Consider the following 19505-nt stretch of genomic DNA (forward strand, 5'->3'; position numbering starts at 1 on the left):
CCCCCCCCTCCTTCATTTGCATAGCATTCGGGGAAAAGTAGATGTTCCAAAGGGAAATGAGAGTCTTCACATGTAAACACAAAAAAGGCACCAAGTCCACGTTTATTTCACAAGACACAAATGTCTCGAGAAAAGTCAAACACTCATGTAACATGGCCTATTGTTGCAATCTTCAGAGCTAAATGTAAGCAAACATCTTTTTGATCTCATTCTGTGTTGGTGTGATTTCCTGAATCAGCTACTTTGTCAAAGTCCCCTCTCTTTTTATGATGTCTGCAATGGTTCCGAGTAGGTCTCTGTAACTGCTAAATATTGAGTTTAAATCAGATTTTCTAATTTCTGAGCTGTTTTGAAATGGCCAGCTAAGATCATAGTTGAGAGAGTTGCTGTTTTCTTAGATTCCCTATTATCCCTATTCCCTATTCCCTTAGTAAGTGGCACAGGTGTCTGCATGGCTACCATGGTCTATGTAGTCAAAGCTACTATTTTTAATAAAAAAAAATATTTTCTTCCGAAGTTCCATATTAAGCAGGCCATCAAAAACTAAGTAAAGTATTTTTTATGTGCAGAATAAAGACTAGCAGAAAAAAACACAAACCACAAAGCCTTGAGTAGATGCTTACATGCCATTTTTATTCTCAAAACTACCAGCGCTATTACAGGAACTAGTTCACTGTGAAATTCATATTTTATGAATCTCTCTACATTTCAGCTTGACTCTTCTGGACCTCTTCTACTCTGCTTCTTTAGCCTTTTGAAAAAGAAATAAATAAATTAATTAATAACATTAAATTCCGAGGAAAAACACAGATCTATTGTTGAACTAGTAATTAAACACTTTAAAACATACTAGAACATAACACATGACACACTGATTGACACAGATATTCCTATTTATATACAGTTAATCAATGTAATGAAAAATATGAGCTTACATGTTGGATGTCAACATAGCCAACATATCATGTGCTGTCTTAGAGTGCCTGCAAGCTCCGTGCTCATGCTCCCAAGGCCAGTCAGCTTTGAGTAGACAGTGTAGTGTCCAGTATGTTATTTAGCAGACCTGTTTTGTAGCCTTTAGGGGGCTCTGCACACTGGATGTTTGCTGCAGATTTAGGGGTGGCCTCATTAACACATAGGTTTGATGGACTTTGCAAACTGTACACAACATTTTCACAATGCCTCATATCCTATATGTTAGTTCAAAGACTATAAAATGGAACAGTCATTGTTTGCGTGATAATTGACTATGACGACACTGTTTCTCTGCTAGAGCCATCCACTCTGCTTTCTCAAGATATATATATATATATATATATATATATATATATATATATATATATATATATATATATATATATTGTTCATTATATTTTGGGAAAGTATAAAACATAAATGAAACTCAGGAATTCTTGTTTTATACATTTCATTTACAGTACTACCTACTTGCGGCATTGCTATCTATCAGAATTGTGTTACTGTTCCAGAGTTTACTGTTTAAGCACTATAACTTGTTTGTTAAAGACATCAAATCCTTTTGTGTTACTATCAGACAGTCACGACTATACCGTAAGGCATTGACCCTGTGTGTAGTGTGCACCTTGAGGCACACCTCTGTTAGGTTAAAGGTTACTTTGTGTAGTGTGTAACACCACACTCAAATATAGTTCTGAATAGTGAGCTGTATTATTTTTGGTAAGAAAATTAAAAAAAAAGCGAGTGGTTTTACCAATGTTTATCATACATAAATTTATTTCAGTCAAATATTTTTTGGGAATTTTACATTTAACAAGCTTTACCAATTAATATCGAAAAAAGTAGCAAGCCTAAAATAATTGTTTAGATATCTCACATGATAAATGACATGTGACATCCCTACCACTGTGATTTAATCTTTTAACTTACCTTTCCCAGATCACGGCTTTTAGTCCTCAGCTTGTTGACCTGGGATTCAGCGATATCAGCGCGCTCCTCACTCTCCTCAAGCTCGTGCTGCACCTTCCTGAACCTAGACAGGTGGGTGTTGGCTTGTTCCTCCTGAAAGGCAAATACAGTGAACAGGAACATTTGGTTTACTTGTGTCATGATCATGTTTTCTGTTTATAACACATTCTCAGAAGTGCATCAAATTTAAATTCAGTTTCTTAAATTTAAATGTACTAATAGATAAAGTTGCTATTTTAAAAGTTGAATATGTTTTGACATACAAATAAATACAAGTTCTAAACAAAACTTTAAAGAATGTTTTGCAACTGTTTTAAGGACTCTTTTGTTAAGATTATATATAATGTCTCTACGGCAATGCAAAAGTTCATTTTTTATTTTTAATATGGACTGGCTCAGAAATTAATTTATTCAAGTTTAAAGATTATATAAATAGTAGTTATCCAACTTTAAAGTTCACAATGGAGTACAGTCAAACTAAAATATATTTCCTTGATCTGTTAATTCCAAACAATACAGTTGGTAACATTTCTAGATCAATCTTTCGAAAGCCTATGGACAGAAATACCATTCTACATGCAGAACGTGATCACCCAAAACACATGATTAAAAACATTCCATATGGCCAATGTATACGCATGAAAAGAATATGTAGTGATACATCAGATTAAAAGATTCAAGTCAAAGACATGCAGAATAGTTTTCTGTCTAGAGGCTATAAAATAAATACAATTCAAATGGCAAATGACAAATCAGAAAAAGTAGAACGTAATGAACTTATAAAAACTATTAAGCTCAATAATGAACCAACAGAAGAAAGCCCTTTGTCACTGAATACAGTTATATTGGGAAGTATTGAAATGTGACCCTCGACTCAAATCATTAACAGGTTCCCCTCCGAGATTTTGTTATAGACGGGGTAGAAATATTAAAGATTTTGTAGTTTTGTCCATGTATATGAAAACTGGTTAACAAACTCTTTACATGGTAATTTCCGATGTAGTAAATGTACACACTGTTCAAATACATATAACACCAAACATTTTAAACATCCACATACAGGTAAAATATAGGCTACATGATTAAATAATTCATTAATTGCAATACCACTCGTGTGATTTATATGCTTAAATGTCGTGCGGATTAATCTATGTAGGACAAACAAAAAGGAATCTGAAAATACACATTGGTGAACATAACATAAAAAAATGAATCATGGCTCTGCATCAAGCTTAAAATATATAGTGATTGAAAAAGTAACAATCACTGAAAGAGGAGGTAATATAACCAAACAGCTTTTGAGAAGAGAGTCTTTTGGGATTTTTACTTTAAAAACAATGGAACCACATGGGTTAAATGAAACCCTGGCTCTCAGTTCTTATCTCTGATAGATATACTCTGTCATTATTAATTAAGAATTGAGTTGGATTAAAGATTAAGTAAACATTGCTGATATGTTTATGTATAGGAGTGTTTAAGGCATAATTGTTACTTAATTGAAGTTGATTATTGCAAAAATGAATATTCTGGTGTGTACGGTTACTGATAATGTGAATTGTTCATGTATTTGGTAATCTGTTGCTAACGGCATCATTCCGTTTTCATATTGATGGTTGCAGGCTACACATGATTTAATGGACTATACAAATGACAAGTTATCTTTTGAAGTTTAGGATAAAGAATCTGTTGGTATTACATACATAAGATATTTAACTAATTGTTAACATAGCTGGTATAAATGTAAAGTCAGCTTTCAATTCACAATTAATGTGAACCTGATGAAGACACAGTAGTGTCAATATCTATCTATCTATCTATCTATCTATCTATCTATCTATCTATCTATCTATCTATCTATCTATCTATATATATATCTATCTATCTATCTCTCTCCCTCTCTCTCTCCCTCTCTCTCTCTCTCTCTCTCTCTCTCTCACTCTCATATATATATATATATATATATATATATATATATATATATATATATATATATATATATATTAGCTCAAAGAGCCAGCTGCTCACTGGTAAATCAGTTACATATGTGAGCAGGAGGATGATGGGAAATGTAGTTCTGAGAGGTCCATGTGGTTACATGTGAAGCCATCTTGAGGCAGGGAATGCAATTTAAAAGTTAAAAAAAGTAAACAGTTGGGAACATGTAACACAATAAAATAAAAAGGTCCTTATGTACCCTATAAACCCTCTTTAAAAACAGTTGAAAGGGATTTCATGAACTGCAAACTTGATTTAGCTAATCAGTTTTAACCCTTTGCAGACTGAAAATTTCTACCCTTTTCAGGTCCGCCTGCCATGACTTGACTGTAGGGTTTGTATTAGTGCAAATATCCACTAAAGTACAATATTATACCTTTCTAAAATGTTAAAGGTCTGGGGATTATTAAGAAAATAATGTTATGACTCAATATCTTATAATTACCTAGACTGAATGTAAATAAAAGTTTCACAGAATAAATTTCTCTAATTCTCATAAGTTCAATTTAGTGAGCTCTTACCTAAAAACTGTAAAATGACCATTGCTAGCCACAGCCCTTAGAAACTATGATCTGAAATAATTTTATAAATACCATGCATGGTTTTGATTTTACACAAAATTGTTTGACAGGTGTGCAGGCTCAGCTACTAGATTCTTTACTAGAATCAGTGTCAGTGTGAAGAAGTTTGACGTGTGAGAGATCTTCTTCTCCCTCTGTCACCCCATCAACTTCATCTGTCATTTTCTTTTCCTTTGCCTTAGTAAACCTTGTTGGTGATATAGAGATTTAGTATGCTTTCCAGTAATCTGTGCACTTTGAAGCAGTGGTATACAGTAATCCAAACCACAGCTACAGAAATGCTGCACCACATTTAAAAAACATATCTTTATTGGGTTGGGGCTTAGTGAAATGTGGTTTAGACAATTTACTATGATTTCAGGTAAGCTTTGTAGATTTGATTGCCAAATCTCTCGGCATAAAACAAAAAAATAATAACACTCTGCTTAAAAAAGGATTACGAAATAGTCTGCTGAAGTCTGTTATGCTAATTTAAAGAAAAAAAAATAGCACTCTTGTTATATGCAATTACTTCATCGATCTAATTCGATTAGAATTATAAGGATCCGTCCACAAAGAATTAAGGGTAGTAATTCAAGAAAACAACAATGTCCTAAAAAAAAGGGGGATATATCAAAACCACAAAAGAGTGACTTACAGCTTCCTCAGCCTGCCTCTTGTAAGCCTTCACTTTCAGTTGCAGCTTATCAACCAGATCCTGGAGTCTGGCCACATTCTTCTTGTCTTCTTCAGCCTGCAGGCAATAAAAACATATTATTATTATTATTATTATTATTATTATTATTATTATTATTATTATTATAAGGAATAATGTGCCCCCATCTGTGCATTATAACGTGACGTGACCACGCGTGTGCATGTTGGGAAGAAAAACTAGTGAAAGTGCCCGCAAAAAACGACTGCAGTATTTTAACGGTGAAATCAACACCCACTTACACATGGAAACACGAGCTTCTAGTGAAAATGTTAATTAGCTCACTCAAGTACCTTACCTAAAGCCACATGGGAATACGCAAGTTACCATGGTCCAAAGACGGCAGCAGGAAAGCTAATGTTTTGTTTGCAGTATTTTCCTTATCAGATTGATGTTGCAAATAACCTCACTTTTTACTCAGTTTTCCCTAAAACTTTGCATAACCCTAATTATGCATGGATCTAAATGTGTTTGTAAAGTATCACACAGATTGTATTACCAAGTTTCTGTTTAAAACGAATTATGTCTGAGCAAAACCTGTGTCCATCCTCCATCAGTAAACTCGTGGTTCACTTCAGTACACTTCAGTAGTATCCGCCACCTCCCTTTCAATAGCCCAAACGCCTGTTCAACCACCACTCGGATATGGCCCAGAGTCAGAGGCAGATAGGTAAGTGATCCTGCTTCAAGTAATTAACATTAACTGTATTTAATTAACATTATAAAGGTGGTGTTGTTTTAATTAAGTGATTTACTGTTTGTGATTAGTACCAGGTGAGTGTGGTTAAATTGAATAGAGGTTGATTTGCAATTTGATTGGTTTATACAACTTCTATCCATCTAGTTAGTATAATAGACAGCTAGCCTATTTGTGCGCCAGCACGAAGCATCAGCCAACTGAACAGCCTCTCTACCAAAGAGCCGGGAGTCTAGCTGTGGGAGTCTAGCTGTGGGAGTCCAGCGAGGAGAGACTGGGGGGAGAGGCTGTTGGAGAAATTCCAAACCTAGCAGCGCTGTGGAAGACACCAACTACTAGACAGGTCTGTACCCTCCCCCCCACCGCTCCTGCCCCCACTACTACTGTACCTATCACACTAGTGTACCTGTCTCACCTGTCCTGCTATGACTGTCTCTCACATCCCTGCTCTTCTGTCCTCTCACTCCTGTCCTCTCTCCACCGCTGCTCCCTTAACCCCTAACCTCATCCCTCTGCCTCTCCTCCCCTCCCTCTCTCTCCCCTCCCACACTCTCTCTCTGGTACCCTCTGGAACTGTCACTCCTCTGTTAACAAAGCTGATTTCATCTCTGCCTTTGCCTCCCACCTCTCTCTCTATTTCCTTGCTCTCACTGAAACCTGACTCTCTCCTGATAACACTGTAACTCCTGCTGCCCTGTCCTCTCTCTATGTCCTGTCCCATACTCTGTGTCTCACTGGATGGGGAGGTGGGACTGGTCTTCTCCTCTCTCACTCCTAACTCTTTTGGGTCCTTTCTGACCTCTCCTCGCCCTATGTTAACACTTTTGAATTTCATGCTGTCCAACTAACCTCTCCCTGTCAACTCCTGTTAATTGTACTGTACACACCCCCTGGAACTCTCAGTCACTTTCTCGATTAACTCGACTATCTCCTCTCCTCCTGTCTACCCCAACTGTCCTGTTAGGTGACTTCAATATCCATCTCTCCAACCTCACCCACTCTGCCGGATTCCTTCCTCTCCTTCACTACTTCAACTTCTCTCTCTCTCCATCCCCTCCTACCCACAAACCTGGCAGTCAACTGGACCTCACCTTCTCCAGGGTCTGCTGCCCCTCCACCATCTCTGTCACCCCTCTGGACCTCTCTGATCTCTATTTCATCTCTTTTTTTCTGTCTCTCCCTACTCCACCTACCCCCGCTGTCACCTCTCACCATAACCTCCGCTCTCTCTCCCCCTCTGTCCTTGCATCTACCGCTCTCTCTCCCTCCTATCAACTTCTTCTCCCAACTCTCTGTAAACTCTGCTACCTCCAGCCTCTTCTCCTCCTTCACTTCCTCCCTTGACTCCCTCTGTCCCCTCACCGGCCCGCCCCTCCCCTCCCCAACCCTGGCTCTCCTCCCTCTGTGCTCTGCTCAGCAAGAACCAACTGCACTCTGCTGAAAAGAAATGGAAGACAACCAAACTCCCTGCTGCCCTAGACCTCTACCGCTTCCTCTTCTCCTCCTTCTCCTCGACTCTCTCCTCTGCTTAACGCTCCTATTTCTAACCTGTTATCCAGAAACTATTTTCTACCTTCTCCTCCTTCCTCAACCCTCCCGCCCTCCTCCTCCCGAATCTATCTCCTCTGATGACTTTGCCTTTCTTTCTTCTCCTCTAAAATCTCTGATATCCGCATACTCTTTAACACCTCTCCCTCCCCCCACCCCCTCCCGCTCCAACCCCAAAACCCTCTGTCTCCCCTACTAAGTTACCCTCCTTCTCCTCCTTTTCTCCCCTCTCAGACTCTGACCTCTCCTCCCTCCTCCAGTGCCACTTACCCATCACGTGTGCCCTGGACCCCCTCCCCACTCACATCTTTCAATCTCCTGCTCTACTCCCCTTCATCTCCCTTCTCAACTTCTCTCTCCTCTCTGGCCTCTTTTCATCTGCCTTCAAACAAGCCTCTATCACCCCCCTCCTCAACCCCCCTCGACCCCACCTCCCTCCAGAACTACTATCGTGTCTCCCTCTTACCCTTCCTCTCTAAAACCCTCGAGCGGGCAGTATACCACCAACTCTCTGCTTTCCTGTCTAACCACACTCTGCTCAACCCCCTTCAATCTGGTTTCCGCTCTGCTCACTCAACTGAAACTGCTCTCCTGTCTGTCACTAACTCACTAAACTCTGCTTGTGCTGTCTCTCTATCCTAATTCTCCTCGATCTCTCTGCTGCCTTTGACACTGTTGATCACTCTTGTTCTGCTATCCTCTCTCACTGACCTGGGAATCTCTGGCACTGCTCTGGCCTGGTTCTCTTCCTACCTCTCCGACCGCATGTCACCCTCTCTCAACAGGAGTCCCCCAAGGATCGGTCTTGGGTCCTCTCCTGTTCTCTCTCTGTAGTTTCTCATACCATTTCTATGCTGATGATGCTCAGATCTTCCTCTCTTTCCCTCCTCTGACCCCACAATCCCCTCCCATATATCTACCAGTCTGTCTGCTACCTCCTCCTGGATGCACCTGCATCACCTCTAACTCAACCTTTCTAATTCTGACCTCCTTTTCTTCCCATCCTCATCTTCCCCCTCCTCTGATCTTTCTGTCTCCATTCCTCTGGAATCTACCACGCTCTCTCCCTCCTCCTCAGCCAAGAACCTTGGAGTAACCCTGGACCTCTGCCTCTCCTACTCCCAGCACATCTCCACTCTAGCACGCACCTGACGATTCTTCCTGAGCAACATACAAAGAATCCGACCCTTCCTCACCAACTACTCCACACAACTCCTCGTCCAAGCCCTGGTACTCTCCTGCCTAGACTACTGCAACTCTCTCCTGACCAGCCTCCCTGCGTCCGCCACCCGTCTGCTCCAGCTCATCCAGAACTCTGCTGCTCGTCTGGTGTTCTCTCTGCCTCCACTGGCTACTCCATGCTACTCCACTGCACCGCTCACTCCACTGACTCCCAATCACCGCTCACATCCAGTTCAAGGCTCTTGTACTCGCCTACCGATGCCTTTACCAGACTGCACCAAGCTACCTCCAGATCCTCATCTCTCCCTCAACCCCCCACCCGACCTCTCCGCTCTGCCTGCAGTAGAAGACTGGCTCTACCTCCTCTACGCTCCTCTTCCTCCAGAGCCCGCTCCTTCTCCACCCTCGCCCCGTAGTAGTGGAACAACCTTCCTACGGATGTCAGGACTGCCCAGTCCCTGACCACCTTCCAACGCCTCCTCAGGACACACCTCTTCAGACAACACCTGTAAACCTCAACTCTTCTCTTCTGGACAATATGGCACTCTGCCTTTAATGCACTTTAACTTGCACTTATCTGCTCCCTATTTTACTGTATTTAATCCTGCACTGAACCCAATCTGTAGTATCTTTATTTCACTTGCACTCATATCTAACCCTGATGTAACTATCAGCACTGTTATCTGCTCTTGAACTGCCCCGATATCAAATCGTAATGTGTTTTGTATTTGCTCTTATTAGGACTGAAGTCATTGGAGTGGGCATTCCCAGAAAAATGAAAGGCTTCACATGGAAACGCAAAAAGGTACCAAGTCCATGTCTCGAGTAAGAGTAAACACACATGTCACACTAAGCCAATGTCACCAGAAACCTGTGAAAACTACATGTATTCTTACTGAGAATCAAAGTAGAACATTAATTTGACTTTTTTGGAGGGTGGAGTTGGATGGTTTCCTCGTCACTCAAAGCCTCTGTTTTCAGAGGGCCATCAGTCTAAACCACCTAACATCCCACAGAGGGCATGTGGCTATGGTAATAAATAAATATGGTTCGTAAAATTACTTGCATTATTCTCTATTCTACAAATTACTTCTGTAGATACAACTCTAATTCTGCAGGCCATTGTTGGCAGTGTTTTTTCTGTTCATATACTTTTGGTAGAGTTTGTTTCTTAAAAACTGAGGGTTGCAGTTTTATCATCACCCTTATACACGGGTAATGTTATTATACACAGGTCTCGTGCCACCACCGTGTATAAGACTGTAAAACACTGAAGTTTATAGGAAAGTTATCGTTCACCATGTAGAAGAAGAAGAAGAAGAAGAAGAAGAAGAAGAAGAAGAAGAAGAAGAAGAAGAAGAAGAATGCATTATGAATGTCTAAACATGATCATGTAATGCTGAAACTTCATTAAGACTTTCAGAAGCTGGTGTATTACCTGGTAGGTGAGCTCCTTGGCCCTTCTTTCATATTTCCGGACTCCTTTAACTGACTCAGCACTACGTCTTTGTTCAGCTTCAAGCTCATTTTCCAGCTCGCGCACCTGGAAATTATTGCAACTATTAAATCCAGTTCAGTTTCTTGTACAAGGGAATTATTAGTCTGTATGTTCAGCTCACCCTGCTCTCCAGTTTCTGGAGCTGTTTCTTTCCACCCTTCATGGCCAGCTGCTCAGCCTCATCCAGACGGTGGGTCAGGTCCTTCACTGTCTGCTCCATGTTCTTCTTCATTCTCTCCAGGTGAGAGCTGGTGTCCTGTTCCTTCTTGAGCTCCTCTGCCATCATGGCAGCCTGATATTTGAATAAAATATATGAATGGAGTGAAGTGATTTAGAACTGTAGCAACAGTAGGAGTGGGGGGATTGTAAGGGATTCAGCCACTGGAGCTAACCCCAATAGCTTGATGGAGGAGCTCTGACCCCTCAACACTATATTGATTAGTAAAAGTGGCCGCAGCCAGAACCAGAAATGAATACCTTAACTGGTGTGTCCAATAGCTTTGTCACAATTGGTGAGCTAGACTAAGAAGTAAGTGAAAAAAGATTATATTCTGGCTAAGCCAGAAGTCAAGCAGGCAGACAGACATACGGACAGACACTGTGACTCACATCAGTAATAGATTTCTTGGCTTTTTCTTCTGCATTTCTTGCTTCCTGGATGGCATCCTCCACCTCACCTTGCAGCTGGGTAATGTCAGACTCAAGCTTCTTCTTGGTGTTGATAAGACTGGTATTCTGTCAAGGTAAAGGTTGTAAGTTGATAACAACTGATAAATATAAAAAAGAACAAGAAATTATAAATTAGGTGGTAAACAAAATCTTCCAACCTGGGAGTGCAGCAGCTGCACACGCTCACTGGCATCAAGGAGCTCCTGTTCAGCCACTTTGCGGCCTCTCTCTGTCTGTTCCAGGACAGCCCTCATCTCTTCAATTTCAGCCTGCATCAGGGTGTTCCTGCGTTCCACCATGGCGAGCTGTTCCTTCATGTCTTCCTGTCCTCGGAGAGCATCGTCAAGGTGCAGTTGGGCATCCTGGACAAAACACAGAAATCAGTAAAATCATTAGGAACATTTTTAAGACAATGGAAGTGTTCTTTAATAGCTGCAATGACAGAAACAGTCCGCACCTTGAGTTGACCTTGGACGTTTCTGAGTTGTTTCTGAGCTTCAGCTGCTTGGCGATTGGCATGACTGAGCTGAATTTCCATTTCATTCAGATCTCCCTCCATCTTCTTCTTCACTCTCAGGGCATCGTTGCGGCTCCTAATTTCAGAGTCGAGAGTGCTCTGCATAGAGTCTATCACTCTCTGACTGTTTCTCTTCAGCTGTTCAAGCTCCTCATCTTTCTCTGCAATCTTTCTGTCAACCTCAGACTTCACCTGGTTCAGCTCAAGCTGGACGCGAAGAATCTTTGACTCCTCATGCTCCAACGTGGCCTTTTAAAAAAACATACAATGTAAAAGCTGTTAAAACATGTCTGTGTGTTTACATTCCTCCAATTGAAGGAAATACATTGATTCAACTAGCCTAGCTTTTGTTATAACCAAAGCATTTTAATTTCTAAAGTTACGAAAAAAAGATAGTTTTGTAATATCGTACCTGAAAACATGACAGCACGATGAAGTCATCAGCAATTACACCAAGTAAACAATATTTAATTAAAAAGAACTGTAATTACATGAACCTGCTCCTATGCTAATGCGATTGCATGGATATATTTTTATGTTTTGCAACAGTGCTGATCACTTGAAAAATATTTTCTCAACAGTAGCACATGATAATAGATGTGATAACAGTGAGCATATGATTGAAAATGACAATAAACACTTAACAAGTTATCTGTTCCTGATGATGATTTATTTTTAAGTTTCAAACTGTGCTTTATTTTATACAGCTCTGTAAAATATTTCTTATTGTCGTTGTAAATGTATTCCGGTTGTGTTTTCACAAGGCAGTAAACAGACTTGAATATATGTTGCAAGACTAGCAAATAACTAATTCGTCACGTAAACATGACCTTTCTGTAGCCCTACTGAAGAGCTAGAGCTGTGAAAACAGGGATATGTATTTCTTCATCGAGTTTAATCAGAGATTACATCTTGCCTAGGACTACAACCCCACAATGCAATGCAGGTATGACACATTCCTGAGGAAAAGCTGAAATCAAAATGATTTCATATCAAAAAGATAAAACAAAGGTAAGACAAATAATAACTTATACAATATGAATAGGTTTGAGCACGATATATATTAAATCACACTGACGGTTACTGATTGACACATGTAAAGGGCAGCCGGTGTTGAGTAAGTTACAGATTATATTCAATTTAATTAATACCTAACAATTGCACATTTCTTAAAGGTAATCTCTCAGAAAATACGAGTGTTTGCACACCCATACTAAAAACAATGGAGATGAGAAGGTGTGTGTTTTTAAAGAATTACCTCTGCTTCCTCCAAGGCGGTTTGGATTTCTGACTTTTCAGTTTCAATCTGCTTCTTTGACTTCTCCAGCTCATGAATAACTTTCCCACCCTCACCAATCTGTTCAGTCAGATCAGAGATCTCCTCTACAAGATGGAGATGATAAATAATGCTGTTAATATGAGAATCCAAGATTTAACTGGGTGGTTTTCATATATAATATCAGATTGTGGAATGTGGAATGTCACACTTTAAACCAAATTCAGTTACAAGTATTTATAGTTATATGGATATAGCTTATCAAGCATTTAATAGTGTTATATGTATGTACTGTCTGTATTATAAAAAATAACAGATGGGCCTCTTCCGTGAGCTACAGGAAAATAATTCCATCTCGGGTTTCGAAGGTCGAGTAATTTATAAACTGTCACAGAAACCCGAGATGGGATTGTTTTCAAGTGATGGTCTCGAGGAGTCGAATGGGTCAAAGTTCAAATATATTTTCCTCTAGAGGAATTATCACTTTTTGACATCACTACTGTGATATTATGCCTTTTTTTAATGGCTCAGGATGCAAATATAGCCTTGGTCCATGTATTATATATATAATAATGTAATGTATAAACCACGACCGGCTGTGATACATACCACGCCTGGGGTGGTAATAAAACTACTTTTATTTTTACTGTTTTGTATGTACATAAACCTGTTCACACCTGTTTACACACTAGTTTCTTTTAAAATGTTTATTTTATTGTAATTTTTCATTTTTTGAAGTAGTGCTTTATATGTGGTAAGAAAATAAAACCTTTTATGTTTCAATCGAGAAAGCGATTGACCCTGCCCTTAAAGTCATGCTGCCAAAAGTACGTCCTTTTGCTGTTTCACAATGTATTCGTGTGACAACATCACACAGTCATGACTGTAATCGATTTTCATGTGCATGTAAACCAAGCCATTGTCAATACCTTTTAGAATTTTGAATGCTTGAGTCAAATACTGCGTAGTCTTCTTTGTTCAACATGGAATAGATTCAATTATTTTAACCTGTCTGCATATGACATGCCTTTTAAACTCAAAAATAATTCTTGTCGCTCTAATTTACACTCTTTCTAGAGCAGCAATATCATTTTTGTAGCGAGGTGACCAGAACTGAGCACAATATTCTAGGTGAGGTCTTACTAATGCATTGTAAAAGTTTTAACATTACTTCCCTTTATTTAAATTCAACACATTTCGTTATATATCTCAGCATTTTGTTGGCCTTTTTTATAGCTTCCCCACATTGTCTAGATGAAGACATTTCTGAGTCAACATAAACTCCTAGGTCTTTTTCATAGATCCCTTCTTCAATTTCAGTACCTCCCATATGATATTTATAATGCACATTTCTATTGCCTGCGTGCAGTACTTTACACTTTTCTTTATTAAATGTCATTTGCCATGTGTCTGCCCAGTTCTGAATGCTGTCTAGACCATTTTGAATGACCTTTGCTGCTGCAATGGTGTTTGCCACTCCTCCTATTTTTGTGTCGTCTGCAAATTTAACAAGTTTGCTTACTGTACCAGAATAACTTTAGCATAGTTTTAAATAACTTTAGCATAAGAGAGGCAGAAGTGTTACAGGGAAGTACTTATTACACAGCATTTGAAACATTTCACTGGAATAGTATAACCTGTGATGGCCATGATAAAATACAGCTTTGCACATAATGCTCCCTGCCTATCCAGGGAGCAGTCTGTGTACCTGATTTTTTTTCTTGCTGGGACAGGGAACTTGCTATTTTTATTAGTAACGTCAAGGTAAATACCCTACGGCATGCAATGCAAGGGGGCTTACGCTGTAAATTCTTGTTCTCCCGTTTAAGGGTTTCAAGGTGGTCCAAAGCTTCTTCATAAGAGTTCTTCATCTTGAAAAGCTCAGTGCTGAGAGAGCGAGCCTCTTTCTGTGCAGCCTCCAGCTCTGCCTGGCTTTCTTCAAATTTCTGCTTCCAGTCAGCTAGAACCTGAATGAATATGTGTCATAATTACACATCAATATTTTTCTATTAATATTCCTAATAGCTGATTGATCTCAGAACTTTGTCAAGTTGGGGCTTAAAGTATCCAAGTGATTCTGCCTCAACAACATAACTAAGTAGCACATTCCTTACCATTCTATTTTCTAATAGGACGACATTTGTACTGAAGTCAGGCAACATTTTGTTTGTCACTGAGTTTTTTTTCTTTCAGTATGTCATATTTCTTAACAACCTAAATGTTGTCGCTAAGTTTTACTCTCCTACAAGAGCTGGATGGTTGTTCTAGAACTGCATGTTCACCAGTGAAACAAACAGGTACAAAATCATACTAAAGGGAAAACTATTCAATCACACCTGCAGAGTGAAGTGATTGGTGTGAGAGTCTTTCAAACATACATACAAGGGGATCATTTCTTGATTTAAGAAATATCCCATTGCATGTTTTACTGGGCATTAATTCAGCAATAGAACCCGAAGAAGAGGGCTTTATCATCTGGGAAGGCCCGTCTCATGTCATTAAATGTCTTGAGCCGAAGGCGAAAGTAATCAGACTGTATCCAGCTGTTTGATTTCAACTCGTCATTCAAAATTGAGACTAGTTGCTATTGTTGTTACTGTATTGCTGCAGACAGCAAACACTATTCTAAATTATTATAATTTAATTATTATAATTTAAATAGATAGGACAGAGAGGATGCAGAATAGTCTGCATTGACATAAAACATTCAGAGAGCATGTACAAGAACGAAGAACATAAGAACATAAGAAAGTTTACAAACGAGAGGAGGCCAATCACCCCATCTTGCTCATTTGGCTAGTAACTTATTGATCCCAGAATCTCATCAAACAGTTTCTTGAAGGATCCCAGAGTGTCAGCTTCAACAACATTACTGGGGAGTTGGTTCCAGACTCCCACGATTCTCTGTGTAAAGTGCCTCCTATTTTCTGTTCTGAATGCCCCTTTATCTAATCTCCATTTGTGATCCCTGGTTCTTGTTTCATTTTTCAGGTCGAAAAAGTCCCTTGAGTCGACATTGTCAATACCTTTTAAAATTTTCAATGCTTGAATCAGATCACCGCGTAGTCTTCTTTATTCAAGACTGAATAGATTCAATTCTTTTAGCCTGTCTGCATACGACATGCCTTTTAAACCAGGGATAATTCTGGTTGCTCTTCTTTGCACTTTTTCTAGAGCAGCAATATCCTTTTTGTAGCGAGGTGACCAGAACTGAACACAATATTCTAGGTGAGGTCTTACTAATGCATTGTAAAGTTTTAACATTACTTCCCTTGATTTAAATTCAGCACTTTGCACAATATATCCGAGCATCTTGTTGGCCTTTTTATAGCTTCCCCACATTGTCTAGATGAAGACATTTCTGAGTCAACATAAACTCCTAGGTCTTTTTCATAGTTATATCTGGACTGGCCGTCAGGTGCATGCGGGAGCCTGTAGGTGGTCCGTACACCCCATGTATTCCCACGCTGTCAGGCAATGTCTTGTTGACAGGAGTCAGCTGTGAAGAAATCGGCTGACGCTCTGTCATTGGCTGGGGGGGTGGGACTACACGGGGTGAATGAATGAATGAATAAAACGGCACTGTTTTGTATCCTCTCGGGCTCATACAGGAAGCATAGTGGAGCGTGACTTCACGGCAGAATCCTGAGACTCGGAAGGGAAACTGGAAGCTTTGGAGCAGCGACTCGGGAAGACAGAGTGGCAACTCCAGCGCGAGGCTTACAGACCCGGTGCTGCAAGCAAGCCACACACCGGTTATTTTCTTTATTCCTATTTTAGATAGTGAGCTTAGCGGGACTGAGCTGTCCCACAGTGTGTAGGAGAGGGTATAGAGCAGTGCCTGTTTTTCAGGACTCCTGCTGCTAGAGGGAGCAACGAGCCGCGGTTAAAAACCTGCACACTTTATTTTGTAGTTTTTCCTTAAAGTATTTTGTTTTCCTTTTTCCTTTCACCTTTTCACTTAGTTGCTCCCTCCATTGTTGGTAGAGTGCCCCGAACTGTCACAGAAACACCTGCCAACCGAGCGCAGCTTAATAAATCTGGGTGCCTGTGCCGGCGTTTCATATTTGAACGTGGTGTCTGCCTTGTATTTTCCCACACCCTTCCACAATATCCAAGCATTTTGTTGGTCTTTTTTAATAGCTTCCCCACATTGTCTAGATGAAGACATTTCTGAGTCAACATAAACTCCTAGGTTTTCATAGATTTCTTCTTCAATTTCAGTATCTCCCACATGGTATTTATAATGTACATTTCTATTGCCTGTGTGCAGTACTTTACACTTTTCTCTATTAAATGTCATTTGCCATGTGTCTGCCCAGTTCTAAATGCTGTCTAGATCATTTAGAATGACCTTGCTGTTGCAACAGTCTTTGCCACTCCTCCTATTTTGTGTCATTTGCAAATTTAACAAGTTTGCTTACTATACCAGAATCTAAGTCATTAATGTAGATTAGAAAAGGCAGAGGACCTAATACTGATCCCTGTGGTACACCACTGGTTACCTCGCTCCATTTTGAGGTTTCTCCTCTAATCAGTAGTTTTTGTTTTCTACATGTTAACATCTCCCTAATCCATGTGCTTGCATTTCCTTGAATCCCTACTGCTTCAGTTTGAGAAGTCTTGTATGCGGGACTTTGTCAAAAGCTTTCTGGAAATCTAAATAAACAATGTCATATGTCACATTGTAGATGTTGCATCCATGTTCTTTCAACATGAATACGGTATTCACGGGTGGATTGATTTGGAACAGCGATTAAACAGTTTGAAAGATAACATTCAAGGTCTTTTATCAGAGATTTAAGCTCTTGTATTGACCAATGAGGTTAGAGGAAATCTCTGATCCATTTTGTAATGGTCATTTGGCCTGAAAACACATTAATCAACTCTAACATATGCCTGAGAACAATCAATCCTGCAGCTGTCATTACGTATTTGTAGAAACCTCCCCTAAACCATTTGATTGTCTTTGTAATTTTATGAGATTTACAAATACAAATTGGAAGACGCAGGTGAGAATACTAGCTCCAGGGCAAAAGTCAGTACATGTAGACAGCGCTCATAGATTTCTGTCTTGGATGCCAAGGCTAGTTCAGTATCAGCATACAGGCCGTATAAAGACTGCCAAAACTAATTTACCACAACAGGGTAAAAACCAGATGTATGAGGAAGTTGTTCACAGCTGACCTTTGATGGAATAGTTGAAGTCACAGATGGTCAACAGCAGACAATATCTTAGCCTTATATAGCTGCCTTTGTAATAAACATCTTTTGCGCACCTTGTCGAAGTTTCTCTGCTTCTTGTCGAGAGCAGCAGCTTGTGCATTTGCTCTTTCTACATCAACCATGAGATCTTCCACTTCACCCTGGAGTCTCAGTTTTGTTTTTTCCAGAGAGGCACACTTTGAGTTCACAGCCTCAATGTGTTCCTCAGCATCTTGAAGGCGCTGTGCTAGCTTTTTCCTGGGAAAAGTGTTCAAGTACAGAAAAGGTTAAATAATGAAATAATTTAAATGAAGATAAAGTTGTAAGTTAACTATGATTATTTACTTTGCTTCTTCAAGCTCCTCCGTGCGCTGGATAGCATCAGTTTCATATTTTGATCTCCACTGAGCCACCTCACTGTTAGCCTTGGACATTGCACGCTGCAGCTCAGCCTTGGCCTCCTGCTCCTCCTCATATTGCTCACGAAGCAGGTCACAGTCATGGCGGGCAGATTGCACACTATGAGCCAGGGCACTCTTGGCCTAGAATGACGGGAATGTTACAAATGCAATTTAAAAACAGTGCAAGACAAAAACACAGTATATAAAAAGGAAGGAGACATGTATTACTTTTGTTTCTTCCTCCATTTGCCTCTTGAGCTCCTCAATTTGCTGAGTGAAAGCCTGTTTTCCTCTTGTGAGCTGAGAAATTAAAGATTCTTTTTCTTCCAGTTGGCGAGAGAATTCACCTGAAGCAAAAATATTCATAGCTATTTAAACAGTCCTTCCTTTTACAACATGTACAATAACATCATGCAGCAACTGCAGTAAAAGCATACCATTCTCTGTCAGGAGACGGGCTCTTTGAGCACTGATGTCATTGATCTGACGGATATGCTCATCGTTCTTCGTCTTAATTTCACTATATTGGTCCTCCAGAGATCGACACATCTTTTCCAGGTTTGCCTTAAATTAAATGTTGAAAAAGATTAGTGTACAAGGACTTAATTCTTTATTGTATATTGAGAGCACAAAGTTGTGCTGTTTACCTTGGATTTGGCTACAGATTCCATGTTGCTGGAGAGGTCATCAAGCTCCATTTTATATTCACTCTTTTCTTTCTCAAGCTTCTGTTTCACACGCTGGAGGTTGTCAATCTGTTCTCCCAGTTCCGCCACGCTGTCGGCTTGCTTTTTGCGAAGAGCAGCAGCAGTAGCTTCATGCTGCAGAGTGGACTCCTCTAGGTCTCGTCTGAGCTTCTGAAACTCAGCTTCACGTTTCTTGTTCATTTCAATCTGAGCTGAAGTTGCACCGCCGGCTTCCTCAAGCCTTTCACTGATCTCTTCAAGTTCCCTGGAAAGATCAGCTCTCTGCTTTTCAATCTTTGCCCGAGACGCTCGTTCGGCCTCGATTTCTTCTTCAAGTTCTTCAATGCGCGCCTAGAAAATGAAAAATTGAGCAGATGGAATGAAACATTTATAATCATTTCTCATCTGTGAATTAAATGATTTGGATTTCCGCACAATACCTGTAGCTCCTTAATCTTCTTTTGAAGTTGAGCACCCAAAGCTTGTTCATCTTCAATTTTGCTCAGCAGTTGACTTGTTTCAAAGTCCTTCCTGTAAAGTTCAAAGAAAATATACGGCGCATTTTTACATGGTTGTTCTTTTGTTAAATATCCAAAGTTTCTTTAGGATATA

General features: G+C 39.9%; 1 protein-coding gene across 1 annotated transcript in view; it reads right to left on the reverse strand.

The window, feature by feature from the left end:
- Positions 1 to 600: 600 nt before the first annotated feature.
- LOC117407574 (myosin heavy chain, fast skeletal muscle) overlaps positions 601 to 19505 on the reverse strand; it is a 30638-nt gene continuing 11733 nt past the window's right edge. Inside the window, exons 25-40 of the mRNA XM_059017651.1 lie at positions 19334 to 19424; positions 18855 to 19244; positions 18645 to 18771; positions 18436 to 18554; positions 18152 to 18348; positions 17881 to 18064; positions 14403 to 14568; positions 12584 to 12708; positions 11266 to 11574; positions 10967 to 11170; positions 10749 to 10874; positions 10261 to 10431; positions 10080 to 10184; positions 5158 to 5253; positions 1906 to 2037; positions 601 to 751 (exon numbers count right to left, since the gene is read on the reverse strand). Coding sequence (XP_058873634.1) covers positions 734 to 751; positions 1906 to 2037; positions 5158 to 5253; positions 10080 to 10184; positions 10261 to 10431; positions 10749 to 10874; positions 10967 to 11170; positions 11266 to 11574; positions 12584 to 12708; positions 14403 to 14568; positions 17881 to 18064; positions 18152 to 18348; positions 18436 to 18554; positions 18645 to 18771; positions 18855 to 19244; positions 19334 to 19424 — 2560 coding nt within the window. The 3' untranslated portion in view covers positions 601 to 733. The remainder of the gene's footprint in view (positions 752 to 1905; positions 2038 to 5157; positions 5254 to 10079; positions 10185 to 10260; positions 10432 to 10748; positions 10875 to 10966; positions 11171 to 11265; positions 11575 to 12583; positions 12709 to 14402; positions 14569 to 17880; positions 18065 to 18151; positions 18349 to 18435; positions 18555 to 18644; positions 18772 to 18854; positions 19245 to 19333; positions 19425 to 19505) is intronic.

This window comes from Acipenser ruthenus, chromosome 57, assembly GCF_902713425.1.
Source record: "Acipenser ruthenus chromosome 57, fAciRut3.2 maternal haplotype, whole genome shotgun sequence".
Classification (NCBI taxonomy): domain Eukaryota; kingdom Metazoa; phylum Chordata; class Actinopteri; order Acipenseriformes; family Acipenseridae; genus Acipenser; species Acipenser ruthenus.